This window comes from Microtus pennsylvanicus, chromosome 5 (assembly GCF_037038515.1).
Source record: "Microtus pennsylvanicus isolate mMicPen1 chromosome 5, mMicPen1.hap1, whole genome shotgun sequence".
Classification (NCBI taxonomy): Eukaryota; Metazoa; Chordata; class Mammalia; order Rodentia; family Cricetidae; genus Microtus; species Microtus pennsylvanicus.
Genome location: NC_134583.1, coordinates 73,563,802 through 73,586,500, shown reverse-complemented (window position 1 = coordinate 73,586,500; position 22,699 = coordinate 73,563,802). Strand labels below are relative to the sequence as shown.

Genomic DNA, 22,699 nt, shown 5'->3' with positions numbered 1-22,699 from the left:
GTTCCTGTCCTCACTTCCATCGGTGATGAACAGTGCCATGGAAGCGTAGGCTGAACAAACCCTTGCCTCCCCTACCTGCTTTTTGGTTATGGCGTTTCACGGCAGCAAGGAAAACTTGAATTAAGACACTATTCCCTAGCTGGAGGTAGAGAAGATTTGAAGGTGTGGCTTAGGTTTGACCTATGAGTACTGACTCTGAGATGCTAGGCAGCCTGCAAAGACCCGAGGCAGGCCCTGGAAGGCACACAAACCAGGAGGCAGGCAGGCAGGCTGCAAAACGGTTTCAGCTGAAAGTCAGGGAATATATGGAACCCCATCTATACCGCTGCTAGAACCTGACTCAGCCACATCCTAAGTGGCTAGAAAGCCATTCTCCTCCCCTTCCCTGCCCCAGAACTCTCTGTTGAGTCCCTCAGCTACACCTCATACCTTAACTTCAGCCTCAGACATTTAATCCGTGAGTCTGTAGGTCTCTTGGGTTAACCCTGTCTCAGTCAGTTAGAGGAGCCATAGAAATTGCTGCAGGCCCTGGGCCTCCAGCGTTCCAGCCTGGAGAGAAGTTGGGGCTACTAGCTTCCACTATATTAGAGAAGACTAAGAAAACCTAAGGCATGCTGTTTAAAGGTGGGGACCACTTTATCAAAGGGAAACAACACCAGGTTTCTTCAGACAGGCCTGATCCTTGAAGAGACCAATGCCCTCTTGTAACTTATGAAATGGTGGCCTTTGATTGGCCCCATTCTCTCCAACAGGAATATTCTGGAGGGTTGAGAGCAGAGCTCTCCAGGCCCTTAGGTTCTGCTCTCAAGGAACTTCATCCAGGTACTTGGGGTTTCTGCCTGGGCTGAGAGCAGCAAGACAGGTAGGCAGCCTTCTGGTTCTATCTAGCCTCAAGATTTCAGGCTAGTTTTAACTCAGGTTTGTCCTTCTGCAAAAAGGAATGGAAGACACAGCCCGAAGTTCCCTCTGAAGATCAGCATGCCCGAAAGTCTGAGAAGGGGTGCCCAGCAGGACAGAATGGAAAAGACAAGGAAGGCTGGTTACAGTCTTAGAATGAATGGGCCTCCAACACCTGCTGGCGAGGCCCCGGCAGGAAGGAGGGCGGGTCTGCCGGCGCCTCGCCTCTCCTGGGCGCGCCCCTGCCCGCCCAGCTCCGGCCCAGCCCCGCCCGTCTGGCCTGTCCCACCAGCCAGGGCCCGCCGCATCTGCACCCGCTTCAGCTCCCGCGCCCCTGTCCCGAGCCACAGCAGTCATCTGTAGCCTGCCTGTCGCTCCCGGGAACCCGGACCCTCCCCAGGGCGCAGAACGGGGCGGGCATGGCCCATCCAGGAGCCGCCTCCCGGGCGCTAGCCTTGGCACTTGTGGCGGTGGCCTTGGCTGGGGTCAGAGCGCAGGGCGCAGCCTTCGAGGAGCCAGACTACTATGGCCAGGAACTCTGGAGACGCGGGCGCTACCATGAGCATCCGGAGCGGGAGCCCGAGCTCTTCTCGCCTCCACTGCATGAGGGTCTCGGGGTGGAGAAGCAGGAGCAGCAGGAGCAGCTCCAGCAGGAGCCCAGGCCGCCCAAGAAGGCCGCCAAGCCTAAGAAGGCTCCCAAGAGGGAGAAGGTAGTCGCAGAGACGCCTCCACCAGGTAACTTTTTGCATCGGGCGACCCGAGGGGGCGCCCGCGCTCGCTGCATTCCAGGGGACACCTGGCTTCCCAGTATGTCTCCCTCATGATGTCAGCCAAAATCCTGTGGTGCTGGCTATTCACTAGAGATTGCATCCAAGTTAAGCCCATCTTACTCTCCCTGCCCCCTCAGGCAGAATTGTGCACTTTGGGAAGCTGCCTGGAGAGCCGGCCTCGGTGTCCCAAGAGGTGTCTATTGCTTCTTCCTGCTCTGTCTAGGACTTCAGTCTTCAGAGACGGTTTCTTCAGAATGACTTTAAACCATTGGCATGTGACTGGCTGGTGTAATTTGGCAGATGGCCTTGGGCAAGGCTTGGTCAGTGGCCTTTATTCAGGCTGTGCCCCTTCTCTGTTCCCTCCATCCTCCTGCCAGTGGGCCCCTTGAATCCACTATGCACAATATGGCACAGTCCCAGCTGGAGACTTTGGACCACTTCTGGTCCCGGTAGCAGCCAAGATTCTGCCAAGAAAGGGCAGAGACTACAGTAGCCCTGGAAAGTTCCGAGTGGCGGGCAGCTTGGGGTGAGCTATGCATCCTTTGCGTCCATCTCATTTTCTTTATTAAAAGAGTAAATTAAAATCCATGTTCACTTTCTTCCGGTCCAGTCGTTATCACACAACCTGTGAAGAGGACTTTCTCTCAATTGTTTCAGACGGTGATTGCTCAGTGTCAGAGCTGTGTCCCTCCTATTTCAGCCTTGGGAAGCCAGCAGGACAGTGACCAAATTCTATGACCTTGCAGTGTCTTTGACTGAAAAGAGAGTCACGTACTAGGTCCCAGAGCTCTGAGCTCAGAAGTGGTTTTCATTTGGTTAACAGATACCAAAGTCATCAACCAGGGTGGCAAGGGTCTGCATCTGCAGACACTCCTGAGGGGCTGGCCCCATTTGAGTACCACCTTTGTATAAGGCTGAATCCCTGCCATATGCTGTTGACAGTTCTGTGGGTTGTGTGACCCCAAGTAGATCCATAGGAACTTCCCAATGTTTTCTCTCTCTCTCTCTCTCTCTCTCTCTCTCTCTCTCTCTCTCTCTCTCTCTCTCTCTCTCTTTCTCTCTCTCTCTGTGTGTGTGTGTGTGTGGTTTAACATGGATTAAAATGTAGAAAACTGCACTTGCTTGTATTAAAGGGTGGGATGAGACACTGACTTTAGTAATGTCCGCTGGACTCATTAAGTTCTCTTCCTAGCTCAGGAAAATGGCTATCCTTGTTGTGTTACAGATGAGGAACCTTAAGCTCAAACAGGGGAAGTAAATTATTTTATCACTGTCTTACTTGGGAGAATTGAAAGCCTGCCATATCCCGAGTCTGGGCGACAACATGAGCCGGGTCTTGTGTGAGGCTTAAGAAATGTCAGGTAGAAAAAACAAAGATAAAAGAAAAGAAAAGAAAAGACAGAGATGCAGGATAGAGTCAAGAGGGCATCCAGTAAATTCTAAAGTCTGCCCTGCATTTATGTCTCAAAAGCTTTAAATAACCCAATCGAAAGAGGAGAGGAAAGACAAAAGACTCCTTTACCACTATACTAGGAACAAACAAAATAATCACCTCCTCAATACCCAAAGCATCAAGTAACCACATGCTCTGTCAAAACATCCTGTTAGCCATGCCCTGGGTCAAACCTCCTGTTATAACCTCGAAGGAGCAAGAATAGACCTGAACTCTCTGACCTTTGGTCAAGGTGGAATGGATCCCCATCAGTGAGCTCCCACAAAAGCCCACCTTATCAGCCAGGCCTCGGGATTGCCATTTAGGAACCTGAAGCTTAGGGTCCTCTTTTTGAGCCCCAACTGCTTTACCTGCAGATAGAAAGCACAGTGTTTGCCGCTGCATTTTACTGTGTCTGATGATGTCACAGCCTCTCATAACATCCTTTACTGTGTGCTAGGGACAGAGAATATAGGACAGCCTAGTCCCTTCTCCAAGGACCTCACAGAAGTTGTGTGACTCTGGGGAAATAATCACGGGTGTGCTGAGAGTCGTATAGAACATGGGATGTCAAGACAATAAATAGAAGGATGAGGCCAATGCTTTCCAGGGGGATATGGCTGACTAGGCCTGATTAGTGATCTGAATTTATTTGGGTACTCTTACTAGTGACCAGTTATAATCTTTCCTGACAGCCCAGAAAGTCACAGCCCAGTCTCAACAGTGTCCCCAGCTTATGTGGTGGGGGCTCAGCTATTACAACCCAGAAATGGCTCTCCTTCCTGCTCGGAGCATCGGCGGTTATCAGCCTTGGAATGGGGGTCTCTGAAGGAGAAGTCGGGTAGACTCTGGTTTGCAAGAAAAGTGTCATTTGCCTTTGGAAAACCACCTTGCAGATAGAAGTTGGCCTGGGACAGGATGTTAACTGTTCATGGTGAATAGTTAGTCAACCAGATCCTGTCTCCAAATGGAAGACATCCTGAAGCACCAGCATCAGCCCGAGAGGCCTTTGGGGAGCTGCTTCCTGGCTCATTGCCATGTCAGCCACTTTCCTAATGAATCGGGTGGGATGTTTTAGAGTTCCCCCAGCTAGCATAAGTAGAGTGGGAAACCCATCGAATAATTTTTTTTTATTTATTAAAAATTTCCACCTCCTCTCCTCCTCCCATTTCCCTCCTACTCCTCCTCCCCCCTCCCTCTCCAGTTTTAAGAAAAGTCAAGGTGCCCTGCCCTGTGGGAATCTATTTATTTATTTATTTATTTTAGTTTTTCAAGACAGGGTTTTTCTGTAGCTTTGGTGCCTTTGGTGCCTGTTCTGGAATCGCAGGAGCTAGTACTCCTAGTTCGAGCTGGCCTTGAACTCACAGAGATCTGCCCGTCTTTGCCTCCTGAGTTTTGGAATTAAATGCATGCACCAACACTGCTGGGCTCCATCGAACAATTTAAACTAGTACCTCTCTTTCTCCCTCCACTCCTCTCACTCTCCGAATGTGTAGACAGATGCGTGTGTGTGTGTGTGCATGGATGCATGACTGTGTGTGCACAGATTCATGAGTGTGTGTGGATGCATATGTGTGTGTGTGTTCAATGAAACCTTCAACTGTGGACTCCATGTAGCAGAGGAGAGATTAAAACGATCTTGGTTAGGGGACTCAGAAGAATTTGTGCACTTCACTTGCACAGAGAGACGATGATTCTCTCCCACTTTAAGTGGTGGCATGTTGTATTCAACACTCACAGGGTCATAGAGGCACTCTTGGTGGGGCGGGCTGTTTATGGACAGGTTGCCAATCTTAAGAATGTGCTTCACGAAAGGGAATCTGGGGCTATGGTCTGGGGTGTTAGAGGCAAGTGTCCGGAATTTGCATCACGACTGTTGAGTGCTGTGTTCCAGGACAAGCTAGGCAGTGGGGTGGGAGCAGAGGGTAAGATTGAGAGATGGCGAGAACACAGAACGGAGAACTGACTTGGCTATCACGTTTGGAGACAGTGAAATGTTTCTTGATTTGGTCTTGGGAAGTTGGAGTTGATAAAGGAGAAACTGGAAAAGTGTGTGTGGTGGGCACTAATAGGGCATATGTGAGGATCCCTGAGGAGGCTGGTGGCACGGATGTTTGGTCTGGTTTTGAGTTTTGGCTTTGATCCTTGTCAAACAGAGAAATGCTGTGTGAATGCCACATGCTGATAGCGATAGAAGTGGCTTGGAAAATGGAATCCTTTGATCAACTGGAAAGACTAGTAAGCATCCTCCTGTGATGGTTGGTTGTCCGCTTGACACCCCTGAGAAGAAGGAACCTCAGTTGAAGAATCACTACGTGCAGACTGGTCTGTGGGTGGGCTTGTGGGGGTCTTAGACTTGATGGCTAACTGGTGTAGGAGAACCCAGCCCAATGTGAGTGGTGCCTTCCTTAGGCAGGTAGTCCTAGGCTATGTAAGAATGGTAGCTAAGAAAGCCTTCCCCTGTGGTCTCTGCTTCAAAGCTCCTGCCTTGAACTTCTTCCCTGGCTTCCCTTGATGCACTGTGACCTGTAAGTTAAAATCAACCCTTTCTTTCCCCAAGTTGTTTTTGCTCATGTATTTATCACAGCGACTGAAGGGAAACTAGAACACATTCTCTGAAAAGCTAAAACTTGAAATGCTCAAATAGCCGAGCCCTTTGAGCACCAGTACACTCCTGGTGGCTGTGCCCCACAAAGCTTCGCTTCAACTCAGAGCTACCTCCAGGCTATGTGTGTGGCGTCTATGACACATAGAATGATTCCATGGCTGGAAAAACCGTGGAATCTGGAGTGCTTTTGTTCCCAAGAACTTGATTCAGGGATGCTTAACCAGTACTTCATTCTCAATGGAGAAGGACCAGCTGTACTGAATGGAAGAGAAAACTGAAAAGCATTTACTTCGAGTTTGGTTTAGAATAATTATAGGCTTATAGGAGCTTACAGAAGCATTATGGTGAGGTCCCATGACCTTAGTGGGAAATCTTAGGTGTCTCTAGTGTAGATTTCCCAACCTCGACAGTCTCAGCAGTTTGGATTATATGTGTGCTAAGGGTTGGAGTAAGGGCCTGTGTGCTATAGGATTTGCAGCTTTGACCCATGACCTTCCTCTCAGCCCTCACAGACAAAAATGTCTAGACATTGCCAGTCATCTGCAGGGGGTTGAGAATTGCCACTGGGTTTCAAAAGCATGACCTAGACTGTTATAAATACTATTAGTTAGATTGTAATGTTACATTTCGGAAGTTTCTCCATGGATTTGTGTGTGAGTGTATGCATGTTTGTGTGTATATGCATTTTCTCCATATATATATATATATATATATATATATATATATATATATATATATATGCATGCACATGTGTGCTTGTGTGTGTGTGTGTATGTGTTTGTGCCCACCAGGATATAGGACCATGGAATCTTTTTCTGGGGGTTAGGGGACTCTCATATCATAGACTTTCTTAGGCCTTTCTTGTAAGCATCAGTTTATCCCAGCATCCTAGAACTTTTAGGGAAGTGAGTGGTCAGAGTGCAAATTCCTCTCCACTACAAGGTTCCGACAATGGCTGCCCAGCCTCTGCTCCACTGCTCCCCAGATGGGCTCTTCCCACTTCAAGGCCATTCACTCATTGGACGGGCAGTGATGGTTGCTAGAATATTCTTCCTCGTTGACAGCCTCCTTCTAACTCTATTTATTCAGCTGTTTCTGGTTGAATTCCACAGCTTCTGCAGTGGGAATGCTTTGTGGTCCCAGAAGCAAGCCTCAGGTCCCTCCTTTTCATTATCCAGCACAAAGAAAGAATAAAGTAGCAGCTCCATGGAGGCCATGCCAGTGGACTTAGGGTATGTTTATATCTTGGGGTGATTTTGAATGGTGGCCATGCTCCTTTTAGAGGATGAAATGCAGCCAACTAATAAATCATGGTTGCATAATTCACCTGCCTTTTCCACCCACATGGCAGAAAGAAACAAACAAGACCGAGAATAAGTGACGTGAATATCGTGTTTTCTTCTTCCGCTGCTCCCTGGCTTAGGAGCTGGCTCGGATATGGAGGCTTTAAATCTGGCTTCCCACTGACTCCTTTGTTTGTGGTGTTTCCAGGCACAGGCTAGACTGAGCCACCGTTTGGATCTGAACAAACCCACACGGACATCCCCTGGTCCTGAGCTAGTCCCTCTGGAACGTGCGGAGTGTGCAGAGAGCCATTTTTGTTTGTGGGTCTACGCCCAGAACCATCCAGTTTGCATTTAGTATGTGTTGTGTCCCAGCCATCAAAGGGAAGAAGGGTGGCCCTTTGAGCAAATTTGCTTGTCAACAAAGCTCTTTGTATGTGAGCTGTTCCTGGTTGGTGGAAATCATTTTTCCTGCAGAGCTTAGCCTGGTCTCTTGTTGGGCCAGAGCAGCTTGGCCTTAGATGGACATACCCGATCTTAGGCAAAACTAGGGTGTGAGGATTAGGAGAAGGTGTTTGTCAATATTTCAGTCGTGTTTTTAATAAACCCAGGGGCTGTTATTGGCATACTTAAAGAACAAGAAAGCCTCAATGACTGCCTACATACATGCTTTAGTATTAAACCTGAAGTGTTCCATCCAAGTAAATGCTAGGCAAAGTTCCCAGGGAAAGGATGGATTAGGAAAAAAACATCTACTTTGGAGGCGCTGCCGCCCTTTCCAGAACTCTTTCCAAAGCTAACTCACCGCTGACCTGCTCCTCCTGCCTGTGCCCATGGCTCCTGAAATCAGGATTGTGCCTGGATGATAGAGGGCAGAGACCTGACAGGGGTCGAGTAAACCGGATTGCATGCTGTGGTTCTAAAATAGTTCTGGCATTCCCCCCCCCCCATCTACCTCTTGTGCCTGTGACTGCCATATCTCAAGGTGACCATGCTTTCGACCCAGGACAAAACCAATTTTAGCTCCAGAGCCTGGATTTTGTGGTGAGGCCTCCTTTGCATGTCCCAAGGGACTAGAAAGACAAGTGCTTAGGCTTAGTGTCACCCAACAGCGGCAAGCTCTGCCCTCTGAGACCCTGTCTGGTCCCCGTTCATGCAGCTGCCACTTGGGTCATGAAAGCTTCGAGTTGGGTTTCTTTGACTGACTGTGGGATGGGTCAGTATCCTAAGTGGCTGGCCTCCACCTAGCTGCTCACTGGCTGTCCTGGATGGTTAGCATGGCAAAGAATACCTTCCTTCCCATGTGAATCAGCCTCTGTGCCACAGATTTGGATACACTATTTATTCCATGCAAGACGCATGCAATGCTCCCTGGTAAGCCTGTTGAGGTTCAGAGACAGCTAGGGGCAGAACTCTGCTCTTTATGGGGGCACGAGTGACTCTCCAAGCCTTTGGATCCCCCCTCGAGGATTGTATCAATAATGCTCATACCGCCTGCTGAGGTGTGATGGGTGTGGCCTCCCTGGTTATGACAGAGGTGGGGTGGCACAGTTTTGTGTCACCTTTCCCCTGCTCCTGGTGTCCTGTGGACCCTGACAGACAATGCCCACAGGTTGTTGGCATCTCCTTCCTCCTCTTTCTTAGCCCCTTTCCCTCAAGCTGCGTGAAATCATCTTACAGGCACGATCGTGCAGTACACACCTACTTATCTCAGCCTGTTCTTGACAGAACCCAAACCCAGGCAGATAGGTGCCCAGGGTCTCTGTACAGCTGACAGAGGACCCACACTTACCTGTGTGCACCTGCCTGCCTGCTGCTGTTCCTGGGGTGCTTCCTTAGAGACGATGAACTTCATAGAACTGTGGCCGAGAATCAGGAGGGTGGCTGACTGCCTAGAGCAGTGGTTTGCAACCTTCCTAATGCTGTGGTCTTGTAATACAGTTCCTCATGTTTTGGTGATCCCCAACCATAAAATTATTTTCGTTGCTGCTTCATAACTGTAATTCTGCTACTGTTATGAATCGTGATGTAAATAACTTTGTTTTCTAATGTCCTTAGGTGGCCCCTGTAGAAGGATCATTTGGCCACCAGAGGGTCGTGACCCACAGGTGGAGAACCCTGGCGCAGAGAGTGGGTGTGCTGGTTTCAGAGGCACCTCTGCCAGCTGCGCCTACTGCCTCTGTGCTCCCCCCCCCCGAAAGAGGCTCATCAGGTTGTTTTTCCAGGAAGGATTCAGCACCCGAGAAGCATAGATGTAGACAGGAGAGGAGTGCTCGTAGGTGGACTGATCTGGGCTTCTAGTGTTGTGGCATTTGCTGTCTACCTGATGACCCTTCAGCGTCCCTTCTCTGCCTGACCACTGAGGTTGTCCTCTCAGACACCAACTGTTCTCAGAACCGGAAAGGGGTTCAGGCTGTCTGTCCCTGCCTCGTCCCTTGTCCCTTTCCTGTTCTTACCTGTATGGAGCAGGAACTTATTTTTTTATATAATATTTTTTGAGATTATGGTATAATTACAATAATTACATAATTTTCTCTCTCTTTTTTCCCTTCGACCCCTCCCTGCTCTCTCTCAAATTCACGACTTTTTTCTTTAATTGTATATTACATATATACATATATATTCCTAAATATATAACTGTACCCTGCCCATTTCCTATAATGTTACCTGTATGTACATGATCTCAGGGCTCACCACGTGGTATTGACTAACCAGCTGGGATGCTCTTCACTGGGAAACCATTTCTCCTGCCCTCAGCTTTCCCTAGTTGCCCATAGTTGTGTGTTTAGGACAGAGGCCCCTTGATCTTTCCCCTTTTTATGTTAAAATGTCCTCTGATGTCGTCACTGTTTGGGAATTGCTGAGGCCGCTGAGCTGATAAGACATCATGGATATAGCCCCTCTCACATTTTTAGGAGACACGATCCTGGAAAACGCCCTGTTCCTCTGGCTTGTACAGTCTTTCTCCCTCCTATTTATTTATTGATTTATTGATTTGCAATGATCCGTGAACCCTAGGTGCAGGAATTACGTCATAGGCATATCAGTTGGGTCAGGGCACCACATAATCTCTTGTCCTCTGCATTTTGATTGGTTGTGGTTGTCTGTAATAGTCTTTATCTGTTGCAAAGAGAGGTTTCCTTGGCAAGGGTTGAAAACTACACTTATCTATGGATATAGGGATAAATATCTAGAATGTACCTAGAGATTATGCTGGTTTAATAATGTGCTGGATATTGGGTCTCCTCCAAGATCAATGTCTTCCCAGCCCTGAGTAGCTGGCTAGGTTTCCAGTACCAGCATGTGTGAATTTAGGGAGCTGCGAGTTACTTCCAAAGTATGTGTGCTACTACTTAGGGTTATCATGCGTGCAGGACTTGGCTGTGGATGCCTGGCATCACGGTTGTGTAGGGCTCCTGTTTGCTTCCATCCCCTGGAAGCTTCTGATACCATGAAAACCAGTCCTAAGGGAGGGGGGCTTTCAGGTCAGATCCAGCTCAGGTCTCCAGTTAAAATCACAGTGCAAACAATCCCAGCTCTGGGGAAAAGAAATGGGAGGATCCTGGGGCTGTTGGCCAGCCAGCCTAGCCTGCTTGGCAAGTTCCAGGGGAGTGAGAGACTGCTGAACATAGAAAATGGAAAGAAGAAAAGAGAGACAGCGCTGAGGTTGAGGTTGTCCTCTGTTGCCACATACACGTGTGTGCACACTTGCTCGTATTCCGCCACATATGCACACTCAAGTGTCCACGCGTGTGCATGCACACACACACACACACACACACACACACACACACACACTACTCATTTCTAACACTTACAGGAGGAGAGACCTTTCTGGGGAGCTACTACAAGATCCTCACATGGTGTTTTTTCCCCTCCTGCGAAAGGTTCCTTACCGAGAAACCGGCAAGAACTGCCAGAGTCCTGGGCCAGGTCCCTCCTGCAGGGGGAGTGCAGAGCTCTGGGGCCTGGAATTTCCTGGGGAAGCAGAGACTGCAGGGAAGCAAAGGCTTTTCGGTTTGGGGTGTGTGTATGTGTGTGTGGGGAGCGGGTTGCTACTGTAAGCTCCTTGTGTAGCAAAGGAAAAATAGGTTTTATTTTTATTAAGCCAGAGGAATTATATTTACCACGGTGCACCAGAATAGAACATGTGGCCAGCATTAGCGGGTGCAGTGCACTACTTTTAAGGAATTCTGCATTGTCACGCGGCCCAGATGGAGATGCTGATTGGATTCTGGCTCCTTCTCCAAACACTATTTCCTCTTCTCTTTCTTCTTTCATCTGTACAGACCATATGGTTGCCTTTCTTGTTCTAGGGGAGGAAGGGTCTATGGAAGAGGCCTTTGTGCTGGCGGGGAAGGCCCTTTGGAGCTGGCCACTACCTCAGTTATCTCCTGGCTGTCAGTGACCTTGGGAAGTTCTCTTCCTCACTCTAAGCCAGGGGTTCTTAACCTGTGAATCGAGACCCCCTTTTTTTGGGGGGGTCACTTTTAAGGTATTTGCATTATGATTCATAATGGTGGCAAAATTACAGTTATGAAGTAGCAATGGACTAATTTATGGTTGGGGTCAGCGCCATATGAGAAACTGTGTAAAAGGTCACGGCATTAGGAAGGTCGAGAACTATTGCTCAAGGTCTTTATGTCCTCGACTGTAAAATGCCCTTCCTGTCCTCAGAGGGTTGAATCTTGCAATGAACATGCCTTAAAATTTTGGAGCCTGCCACCCTTGTCAACTGTTAGCAAATGGGATAGTGTTAGTAACATGTGGACCTCAGGATGATGGCCAGGTAGAGACAACCGCATCCTGAGTATCTCACAGGTATCATTTTGTGTTTTTGCTCTAACTTCCTGTGTGGCTGGCTCTGCTACCTTGTTTTGTCAAGGAGCGGAAGTGGTCTAGAGGTCAGGCTGGTGACCTTGGGGGTACCTTGGGTGTACCTGTCCCCCAGGTAGCACCCTGGAGTGTGGGTGGATCACACCTCTCTCTTCTCTGGGTGGCTGTACCCCAGCCCTGAGCTGGCTAGTTTTTATGCAGAGGTTTTCTTTTTCAAGTGGGAAACATTCTGTAAGCCAGTCCCATTCTCAAAGCCCCAGGTGATGAGTTCAGCTAGGCAGGCTTGCTTAGCTTCTTCCCTGACTGGATCCTGCTTCCCCCTCCTTTCCCTCAGCACTTCCCAGGCAATGGAGCCCCTGCATTAGGCTTAGCTTAGAGGCAACTTGACTCTAGACAGATGCTATCAGTGCCGCTCCAAGGAGGATTAGATTGAAGCGAGGAATGAAAAGGCAGTTTAAGACGATGCCAAGCTGAGATTTGCAAGATGGGAAGGAGCCAATTAGCTTGAGAGTAGAGGGATGGGTGTGCCCACGATGGGGACAATTTATGCCAAGTGTTCTTAGAATAGGGGTAGGGGGGCAAAGTAAGGAGAAAATGGAAGGTTAACAGGGTCACATCAGGCTCCCAGGTCATTCCCCAATTAGTGAACAACCGACTCACAGGTCCACAAGTCATGACGTTGGAGAGAGTTGGGTGTGCGAGCTAGCTTTGGAAACATGCTGACTTTGATGTCCAAGTCCGGCTTTGACCTTCAGTTCCAGCTATTTCTCCTAGTGCCTCAGGGAGCTTCCGCAGCATTTTGTAGGCTTACAATACTTAACCGCATACAGTTGCACATGGGTTTTGGGAGGGGTGATTATCTCCATATGTACTGAGCATCCTCCTCTTTAACCACAGATCCCTTGGAGTCCAAGGCTCTGGGACTGGGGAGCAGAGCTGAGGGCAGCTTTCTGCAGGAGAGGACTGTGAGTTCTCACATTCAGAGGCTTCTGGGATACGCAGAATAACAATATCTTTTCCTCCTTTTCTTTCTAGGTAAAAATAGCAACAGAAAAGGCAGAAGAAGCAAGAGTCTTGAAAAAGCTGCCCGGGATGATAATGGTGTCCCTGTGGCCCATGAGGATGTCAGAGAGAGTAAGTAAAGCACTTGGAGGGTCCCTGCCCCGTTTCTGTCACCTGCCCATAGGGGGGTGCAGGCAGCTGGCATGGCTGTATTGTCATATATACCCTGTAGGGGTATTGTCTGCACCTATGTCTATTCTTAGCCATTGTGCAGGAGTACAGACATCTCAACAGCTCAAACCTCTCTGGGGGCATTACTGCCCTACCAAAACTTTCCGGAATGAATTGCTCATGTCACTTTTAAATTTTCTGTTTCCTCCCTTAGACTGTCTTCCTTAGAAGTGATCTCTTAGCGTTGTGATCTCTTAGCTGCCCATAGCCTTGGTTGTGTGTTTCTTGTCTCTCAACATAGGGTCTCTGGGGACAAAGATAAAGTCTTTTGTTTCCAGAATCTGCAATACCAGACCTGACATCTTGCAGTCATGTGAAACTTTCGGTTGAATAATTACTTACCCCAGTATGTGCAGTGTTAGGTGGTTGTGGGGGGTACATACAGCTTGACTGATAGATTGCTTACCTCACATGCATGAAGCCTTGGGCTTCATCCCAGCCCTGCACATACTGGATGTGATGGTGCACACCTCTAAGACCAGCACTAGGGAAATAGAGATAGGAGGATTGGGAATTCAAGGTCATCCTTAGCAACATAGAAAGTTGTGGGACAGCCTAGGATATGTGAGATATTGTCTCAAAAAGATATTGTCTCAAACAAAAAACTTATAGAAAAAGAATGTTTAGTGTTATTAATTATTTCAAGACTCATGTAGGAGTGCTGGCCCATTAGCTGTAGCTATGAATATTCTTTCTTTTGTGTGTGATTGACATACATCTTTAATCTTACCAGTTAGAGACAGAGAGACCTAAGTTCAAAGCTAGCAGGGCAACTGACCATGTCCCCCAAAAGCCAAAGGGAAAACAATGAAGACCACACATAGCCTGTAGGGCTAGAAAAGTCAGTGAATGTCCTACACTAGAAAAACAAATTAAAAGAAAGCAAAACCGCAGTAGGGTTTCCAAGAATATGAAAATCTTGGTCGACCCAATTTATCTCCAGAACTCACATAAAAAAGTCGAGCCTGGTTCAAGCACTTTTAATCCCAAGTCTGGGGAAGCATAAACAGGATTGCCGGAGTTCACAAGTTGACCAGCCTGCAAAATATAAGGTGTACAGAATAAAGAGCCCAAACAATACCAGGTTTGTTCTGCTGTACACTCTCCAGACACACACACAGAAAACGAAATAACACACAGTTCACACCTGGCAAAGACACACTCAAATACTACATAAAGTGTAAGTCCCATTTTATTTTTCCAAGGTGTTTTCTTCACAGGGGCTTTGGTGGAGGTCATGGTACATCACCAGCAGGTCTAAATCGTGGTGGGGGTGTTTGGTCCTTCTGAGCTTCCCGAGATGGATTCCTGACTACCTTGCTATGAATCGCACAGCTCACAGGAATGCAGCTTGACATAGAGTTTGGGGAGCACATAAGCATAGAAGACACTTGCTTTGGATATGTCCCTGATGGCAGTGGCCTCTACAATGTTCCAAATGGCAAACTTCTTAATGGCCTTGTCCTTGGGCATGCACCGGGTGCAGTTAGTGCATTGAATTGGCTGCACATGGCCAGGGCCCTTTTTGATACAACCATTATTTCTCCTTTTTTTTTTTTTTTTTTGGTCATCTTGGAGCCAAGCCCTGAAAGAGGTGCTATGAATATCCTTAACTATTTCGTCACCATTGCTGTCCTAAACTGCAATATTTAGGATTATTTCTGCTATTGTTAGTAATAATGACAATTTATTAAATGCATGTGTAGTTGCTAGATGCTTTGCTCAGCATTTGACCTTTCCAGGCACCCTGCTAATCACTGCGGGTGTCATCACCATCATCATTATCCTCCCCCTCCTCCTCCCCACTCCTCTATACTTTGTAGCTTAAGGGAAGGTTCTTTGGCCAGGGCTCTATAGGAAAACAAAGCTTAGAATGAAATATTCCAGGGTTGTTGACTTTTTGCTTAGTAGTGACAGAAGACAAAAAAAAAATTCAGCTAAACATTTTACAGATTTAAATAGGACTCACTTTCAGTGGCCACATCTGCTCAAGAACTGTGTCACAGAGGTGAAGGTCACCAAGGGAATTTCATATTCCCTTAGGTACAGTGTTAGGGTTTGAGGCTGTGTTTCTACCTAACAACCTGCCATCAGAGCTATCACTGCTCTGACTACAGTGTGTTCTAAGATTAAGAGAAATCAATTATGAGCTTCTGCAGTCATTTATGGACCCAAATATGTATTTCATCTGAAGGTGGACATTGAGGTGTCCACTGTAAGGACTTATCCCTTGGGAGGATACGTTGAGAGTACAGTATATAGCTAGGGCTGTGTTTCTCAGGCTCATCTGGGGCTCAGGTCCTTTAGCGTCTGTGATGGTCAGCTGTAGTCATCAGCTTGACCTAACATTACCTGGAATGAGAGTCCAGATGAGGGACTGTCTGCTTTGCGTTGGCCCGTGGGTCTGTCTGTGGGGAATTGTTTTAGCTAAGTAATTGATTTGACTAGACACCGCCCACTGTGAGGGGCACTATTCCCTAGGCAGTGGGTCCTGAACTGTGTAAGAATGGAGAAGTTGAAGTAAGTATGAATAAGCACGAATATGTTCCTTTCCCTCTGCTCTTGACTGTGGATGGGATGTGACCCCTTGTTTTTTAAGTGTCTGCCACCGTGACTTCCCTAGTGGTGGACTGGAACGTAGAATATCAGGCTGAGATGGACCCCTGTCTCCTTTAAGTTGTGTTCTGCAGGGTTTTTTTGGTCACGGTGACCAAAATGAAACTAGGTCAGAGTCTGAACTCCTTTCTGGTGACGGGTCTCTTCTGTTGGAAGGGCAGCAACACTTGCTTTTTGCTGGCATGTGCCACTAGGCTGAGGTCGCTTTGAGGGGCTAGCCTCAGGAGCACTTTGAGGTGCTAGCCTCAGGAGGACTTTGAGGTGCTAGCCTCAGGAGGACTTTGAGGTGCTAGCCTCAGGAGCACTTTGAGGTGCTAGCCTCAGGAGCACTTTGAGGTGCTAGCCTCAGGAGCACTTTGAGGTGCTAGCCTCAGGAGCACTTTGAGGGGCTAGCCTCAGGAGCACTTTGAGGTGCTAGCCTCAGGAGCACTTTGAGGTGCTAGCCTCAGGAGCACTTTGAGGGGCTAGCCTCAGGAGCACTTTGAGGTGCTAGCCTCAGGAGCACTTTGAGGTGCTAGCCTCAGGAGCACTTTGAGGGGCTAGCCTCAGGAGCACTTTGAGGGGCTAGCCTCAGGAGCACTTTGAGGTGCTAGCCTCAGGAGCACTTTGAGGTGCTAGCCTCAGGAGCACTTTGAGGTGCTAGCCTTAGGAGCACTTTGAGGTGCTAGCCTCAGGAGGACTTTGAGGTGCTAGCCTTAGGAGCACTTTGGAGTTTTGCTGCCAACCAGTCTGGACTTGAGGGTTCTTCTGTATCTGGTGAATTCTTGAGTGCTTTCAAACACATTTTAAAACATATTTAGTCCAGATTTTCTCCTAGCTTCAGCAGAAGGCTTGGGTTAGATGATCTTCTTTCTTTCTCAGAATTGGAAGTTATTAAAATTGAGGGAGGCATTTCAGTAAGATTTTGGAAGTTCATTTACACACACACACACACACACACACACACACACGCACGCACGCACGCACGCACAATGTACACAGGGCATTTCCTTTTTTCTGTCACAGATGCTCCCAACTAACTAGATTGTTTTGTGAGCTGGCCTCATGCCTGGGGTCACTCACCTCAAAGGCAGTCATGACACTGCCAATTGACTGAATATCTTAGCTATGATATCAGCCTGCAGAATTATTCTATTTTTAAAGGAAGACTTGATGAGACTATGAGAGGGAGAGAATAATGATTGAGGAAAGGATAGGGACTAGGGGTGGTGGCTAGGTGGTTCACACTGAAGGCCAGTGGCAAAGCCTTTAAAAGAGTCTGGTGGGGGTATATGCAAGTAAGTCACCCTTGAAGAACTTTTCCAAGAGCAAATGTATGCTTACCTGTTATGTGGCTATAGCGCTATACCAGTTGGGTCGGATGTCAGCTGCTAGGTTGGTTGAATTTTCGCCTACTTCTCCATCTCTTTTTGTGCTCCTACCTTTCACTATGTGACTTTCCAGTCCTTTCCCCCAAATTGAAAGCTACTTAACTTGGAGTTGATCTACATGTCTTGTCGGGCTGACATAATGAAGAGACGTATCTGGTTCTGAGTAGAGGGAGTCAAAGCCTTTGTCTATTACCACATGTCTGTACCTAGGACACCGGCCCAAGTTGCTAATTGCTCACCACTGTTCTTATTGCTGCTGGGGTAGTTTACGGTCCCCGTATTTTCTAAGAATTTATGATGTGAATCCCTGTGGAAAGTTGACTGGAAGGAGATGTAGGCGCCTGCCTACACTAGACAGCCACATGAGAAGGTATCAGAAAGTGTCTAATTTTCCAGATGCTGTAGATCCTGGACCTAAAGCTGGGGCACACAGGAAGGACAGGATGAATGCCACCCCCTATTTGGAAGCTGTTTCCTCCTGCTGCGTTCATCTGATTCACACATGGTGATGTTCTTCCACAGCTGGGTTAGGCTCAAGTATGCTTCCGTCTTTGAGTTTTGGGCTTCTAGGGCAAACTTGGGAGTGGTTACACATTTTTTTTAAAACTAAAATTCCCTGAAGTTTAAGAAACTTCTGAGCAATTGAGAGTTTTATGGGTTGCATCAAGTCATCCTGAGTTCAGGGTGAGGAAGTTTTATCTTTTAAAGTATTCTTGAAGAAAAAGTTTTTTGTCTTATGAACTTGAAATAACTGTAGATTCACAAGTTGTAAAACAAAACAAAACAAAAAACAAACCAAAACTTACCACCACCACCACCACCACCACCACCACCACCACCACCACCACCAGCAATAGCAAAAACCAGAAGAGTCTGAATCACCTTTCACTCTGCCCCTAGCAATGCTGATGGTTTTGTTTTGTTTTGTCTTTGTTTGTTTGCTTTTGTTTTTGAGAAAGGTTTCTCTGTGTTGCAGTCCTAGCTGCCCTGGAACTAGTTCTTGTAGACCAGGTTGGCCTAGAACTCATAGAGATCCACCTTTCTCCCTGAGTGCTGGGATTAAAGGAACGCGCCACCACCACTTTTACGCGACTGTAGTAAAGTAATAGAGTCAAGAAACTGACTTGGGTCTCTGTCTCTATCTCCATCCATCGCCAGATGAAGGTTCTAAGGTGATATGCAAGTATGCAAGATATTCATCAGTATGGTTATAGGATAGGCTCATTTCAGGTTCCCTCTCCTCAGTTGCCCAAGGTACTATCTGGGGCCATCTCCCTGGACACCTGCGAGCCCCTCTAGAGTCAAGTCTCTTGCCAACCCTAAGATGGCTCCCTTAATTAGGATATATATTTCTCTGCTCCCGTATCCACCCTTCCTTTATCCCAACCATCCCATTCCCCAAAGCTCCCCTCATCCTCCACTTCTCACGTTTCTCACCCCATTTCCCCTTAGCCCCATGCCACCTCACCCCCAAGATCCCAGTTTTTGCCCAGCAATCTTGTCAGCTTCCCATATCCAGGCAGATGACTATATGTTTTTCTTTGTGTTTACCTTCTTATTTAGCTTCTCTAGGATCCCAAATTATATGCTCAGTGTCCTTTATTTATGGCTAGAAACCAATTATAAGTGAGTACATCCCATGTTCATCTTTTTGGGTCTGAGATACCTCAGTCAGGATTGGATGTTCACCTTCCTGGACCTGGATAGAAGTGGGAGGACCTTGGACTTCCTGCAGGGCAGGGAATCTGAACTGCTCTTCAGTCTCGAGAGGGAGGGGGAATGGAGTGGGGGGAGGGGGAGAGGAGTGGGGAGAGAAGGAGGGGAGTGGGGGAAGGGGCGATGTGTGGGAGGAGGAAATGTGTGGGAAATGGGAAACGGGGAGGAGGCAGAAATTTTTTTTCAACAACTAAAAAAAAATAAACAAAACAAAAAAAAAGAAACTGACTTGGAATCACTTCAGATTCTGCCAGCTGTGTGTGTGTGTGTGTGTGTGTGTGTGTGTGTGTGTGTGTGTGCGCGCGCGCGCGTGCGCGCGTGCGCAGCACTGTACAGCTGTATCACGTGTGGTTTCTGGGAACACTCCTGTCCCATCATAGGTTCTATGTGCTGTTCTTTATAGACACTCCTCTCCCCATGTTCAAGCCCTGGTTCCTGGCAATGTAGCTCTGTTCCCCATAATGCTGTAGTTGTAAGACAACCAGGTACATGAAATCATATGCTATGTAACCCTGGAGACTGACTTTTTTTTTTTACATTCAGAATAGAGATCTCTTTTATTCCTTCTGAACTGGATAAATAGATCTGGTTTGGTGTTTCTATGATGTGGTAGTTAGGCAAAGCTAAGCCTACTGAAATATTATTGAGGGCTAATGTGTATAGAGAAAACGATGGGACGATGGGACCATAAGGATATAACTCACTGGAGTGTGCAATCTCCACACCGTTGATTTGGGTTGTCAGGGAGACTACACAGTGTGAAAATGCATCATTGCAACTGTTCTTTATAAGAAGAGGATTGTGCTGGAACCTCTGAAGTCAGCTCTGAGCCACAATCAGCCAACCTCCCTGCTTTTCCTTAAACATGGCTGTGATCGTAGATAGCAGGCGTTGTTTTGAACTTGGTGATCTTTGTGGCCTCGTGCTGGACACTTTCGTGTATGATTTCTTTTGCTGGTTGTCATGTTTGTGAGGCTCAACCATGTTGCTACATACGCGGTGGATTCTGACTTGTTTATCTTCACAGGGCTGTAGTACTCCACGGCAGGACTGTATATCACTGTCTGTGGACTCACTTTCCTGATGATAGGTATGGGTGTGGATTTGAACTTTTGGCTATCACAGGATGCACTTGGGAATCATTTCTGTGCAAGTCTTTTGGTGTATACCTCCAATAGAGTTGCTCTATCCTAGGGAATGAGTATCTTCAATAAGAGCTGCTAGGGAGGGCCTAAGACCATGGCTCAGTTGGTCAAGTGCTTGCTGCGCAAACACGAGGACCTGAGTTTGGATCTCCATGTTGGAAAGAAGGATGCTGGGCATAGAGACACACAATTATTACCCCAGCACAGGGGAGGAGGTGACAGGAGGACCCCTGACTCACTGGCCGGTCAGTCTAGCCAGTGACCCAGGTTAGATGAGAGACTTTCTAAAAGCAAACTAAGACAGAGACCAACTGGAAAAGACACCCTATCTTGACTTCTGGTCTCCAAACATATGTGTACATAAGCTTCCATGCATATACGTGTACACATGGATATGCACACATGTAACACTGGACACAGAAAACGGGCAGAGAATTTTCCAGGTTGATTATGACGATCAGCGTTCCCACCAGCAGTTGCTTTTCTTCCTTAAAAGCCCACATTTGGCCCTGTCTGTCTTCTCTGTTTTATTCATGTTGGTGACATAGGCTGCTGTTTTGTTGTGGTCTAACTCGGTGCTTTCCTGGTGCCTGATGGTTAATGCTTCTTTGCCATTAGAGTGACTTATTTTGCTCAACCCCACTGAGGCCACGATTTCCCTCGCCATTGTTTTTATTTATGGGAGGGGTTTCTTTGTTCTCTTTTTGTCAGGAACTCAGAGCAAGGCTTGTCTCCGCCCACTGGTTTATCTTTTCAGGCCACCAAGGGTGTCTTTTGAATAACAGATGTTCTTAAACCTAAATCAAACCAGTCACTAATCGGTTCGTTGATGGTTGATGCTTTTCCATCACTCTTAATTTTACTTTTGCCTTCCCCAAGGCCTTGAAGACGTTCATCTCTATCTTCCGATAGAATGTCCTCTGGTATTCCTGTATTCCCGCTGAAATATTTGCTATAATAGAAACGTGAAGTAAATAGTCTTGTAGGTGGACCATGGCTATGGTGACGAGCACTCTGTTTTGAGCCAGCAATTACCTTCTGGGGTCTTTATTAGCAATGTATGAGGAAAAATAGGAATTTCCCATGACGATGCAGAGGCAGTGAGGATCAGCCACAGCAACTACCGAGACTCATCACTCATATGTTTGGGAAGTATGTGGTAGATGTCAGGGATTCTATGATGGAGACTCATTTTGGCTTGTGAACGAGGCTTCCAGCCTCTTCAGGAAGGTAGACTTATCTCTCTGAGATGCTCAAGCTTTCATAAGGTGTTTGCCCCCAAAGCAGGATGAGTAGGGTGAGTGGAGAGGTTGGGAATGGAGTGTGGGAAGCTTTCCAGGTGAAGCAGCCACTGAGCTGGACATTCATGGTGAGGGTCAGTGGCCCGATCAGACCCCGTGCGGCTGAAGTTTCCTGGGGCAGACTCTATGGGCTGCAGGCTTGGGCTGGCCTCTCAGTTCTCTGAGAGTTTCCTTTGTTGGACTCTCATAGCCTGGGAAAGACACTCTCCAAACTTCTTTTACTGTGTGAGAGATGCTAGCCAGATTCTGGGGACCCCCTCGAGGTTCTTGGGACCTCAGAAGACTTTCCGGACAGCTGCCGTCTTCGATCCAAGTCTCTGTGTGGAATGCGGGCATCCATTTTTCTAGGTTCTTCCAAAGATTTTGGTTCTTGGGGTGGATCATTTAGTTTTCTGTTCCAGCAGTGCAGTGGGGCACATCTTTAGGGTTCTCTTTGAAGTGTCGGGTTTTAAAGAGCTTTTCAAGAGTGATTAGATAAGACCAAGATTAGTCCAAAGCCTCCCCAGGACCCTTAGAGACTCTCATGCCCTTCAGAGTAGCTCTTGGTGTCTGAGGCAGGCAGCGAGCCACTGCAAACACAACCTCAGCACACAGGAAGCAGCCTCTCCACTCTTCATTGGTTTGGGGGAATGTCAAGTTCAGAAAGGCAAAGGAAAGAATCCCATAACTCAATCCTATTGGATTATAGGCAGCAATGAAAACAAAAATCCAAGAGAGCTAGAAACTGATTACTGGGAGCCTCCCTTCTATATCTTCCAAGCCCTCTGCGTTGGTAGTAGCAGGCAGCCCCAGCAGGCCTCCACAGCTCCTCTCTGTCAGAAGTGATGACTTCCCCAGTTCTGGCACCTTTCCTGGTATGAATCCCAATGCCACCAAAGCATTGGTATTTTATTTTGGAACTCTCTACTCAAATGGGGGATTTAAAGAGTTTACTTGGGAACTCCTGCCACAGCTGATTTTCAAATTGAGCTTGGATACTTCGTAATTATTGAAGTTAGTCTGGCCTCTCCAAGTCTCAGTTTGTTTATGGGAAAGATGGTTTGTGGACATTGTGAAGGTTAAGTGGCAAGATATCCAGAGGAGACGACTTCTAGGGAGTTGCTTGGACGTTAGCCTAATTGTTCACAGATTTAACAAGCTTTTAAAAATTTGACCTTGACAGCAGTTGGGGCACACACCTTTAATCCCAGTACTCAGGAGGCAGAGGCAGGCGGATCTCTGTGAGTTCGAGGCCAGCCTGGTCTACAAGAGCTAGTTCTGGGACAGGCACCAAAGCTATACAAAGAAACCCTGTCTCGACTTTGCCTACAAGATTCATGTGCTGTGCAATCTGTTTCCTGTTATCTCTGCACCACAACGTTGCAGTCTTGGAATTTGTTCAAGAACTGATACCCAGAGTGTCCTAGCTATGATAAAACACCCCACCAAAAACAACTTATGGGAGAAAAGCTTTTTATTTAAGCTGAGTTATAGTTCATCTCTGTAAGGCTAT

The 22,699-nt window shown here is 47.4% G+C and overlaps 1 protein-coding gene and 1 pseudogene across 2 annotated transcripts in view; one reads left to right on the top strand and one right to left on the bottom strand.

Moving 5' to 3' along the window:
- Window positions 1–1,176: 1,176 nt before the first annotated feature.
- The window catches only part of Cpxm2 (carboxypeptidase X, M14 family member 2), a 114,196-nt gene continuing 92,673 nt past the window's right edge, over window positions 1,177–22,699 (top strand). The window contains exons 1-2 of one of the 2 annotated variants that reach the window (XM_075972538.1): window positions 1,177–1,632; window positions 12,862–12,960. In XM_075972538.1, coding sequence (XP_075828653.1) covers window positions 1,317–1,632; window positions 12,862–12,960 — 415 coding nt within the window. In that variant the 5' untranslated portion in view covers window positions 1,177–1,316. The remainder of the gene's footprint in view (window positions 1,633–12,861; window positions 12,961–22,699) is intronic. The other variant, XM_075972539.1, reaches the window with a different exon arrangement.
- Window positions 14,274–20,991, bottom strand: LOC142850657 (small ribosomal subunit protein eS26 pseudogene; annotated as a pseudogene).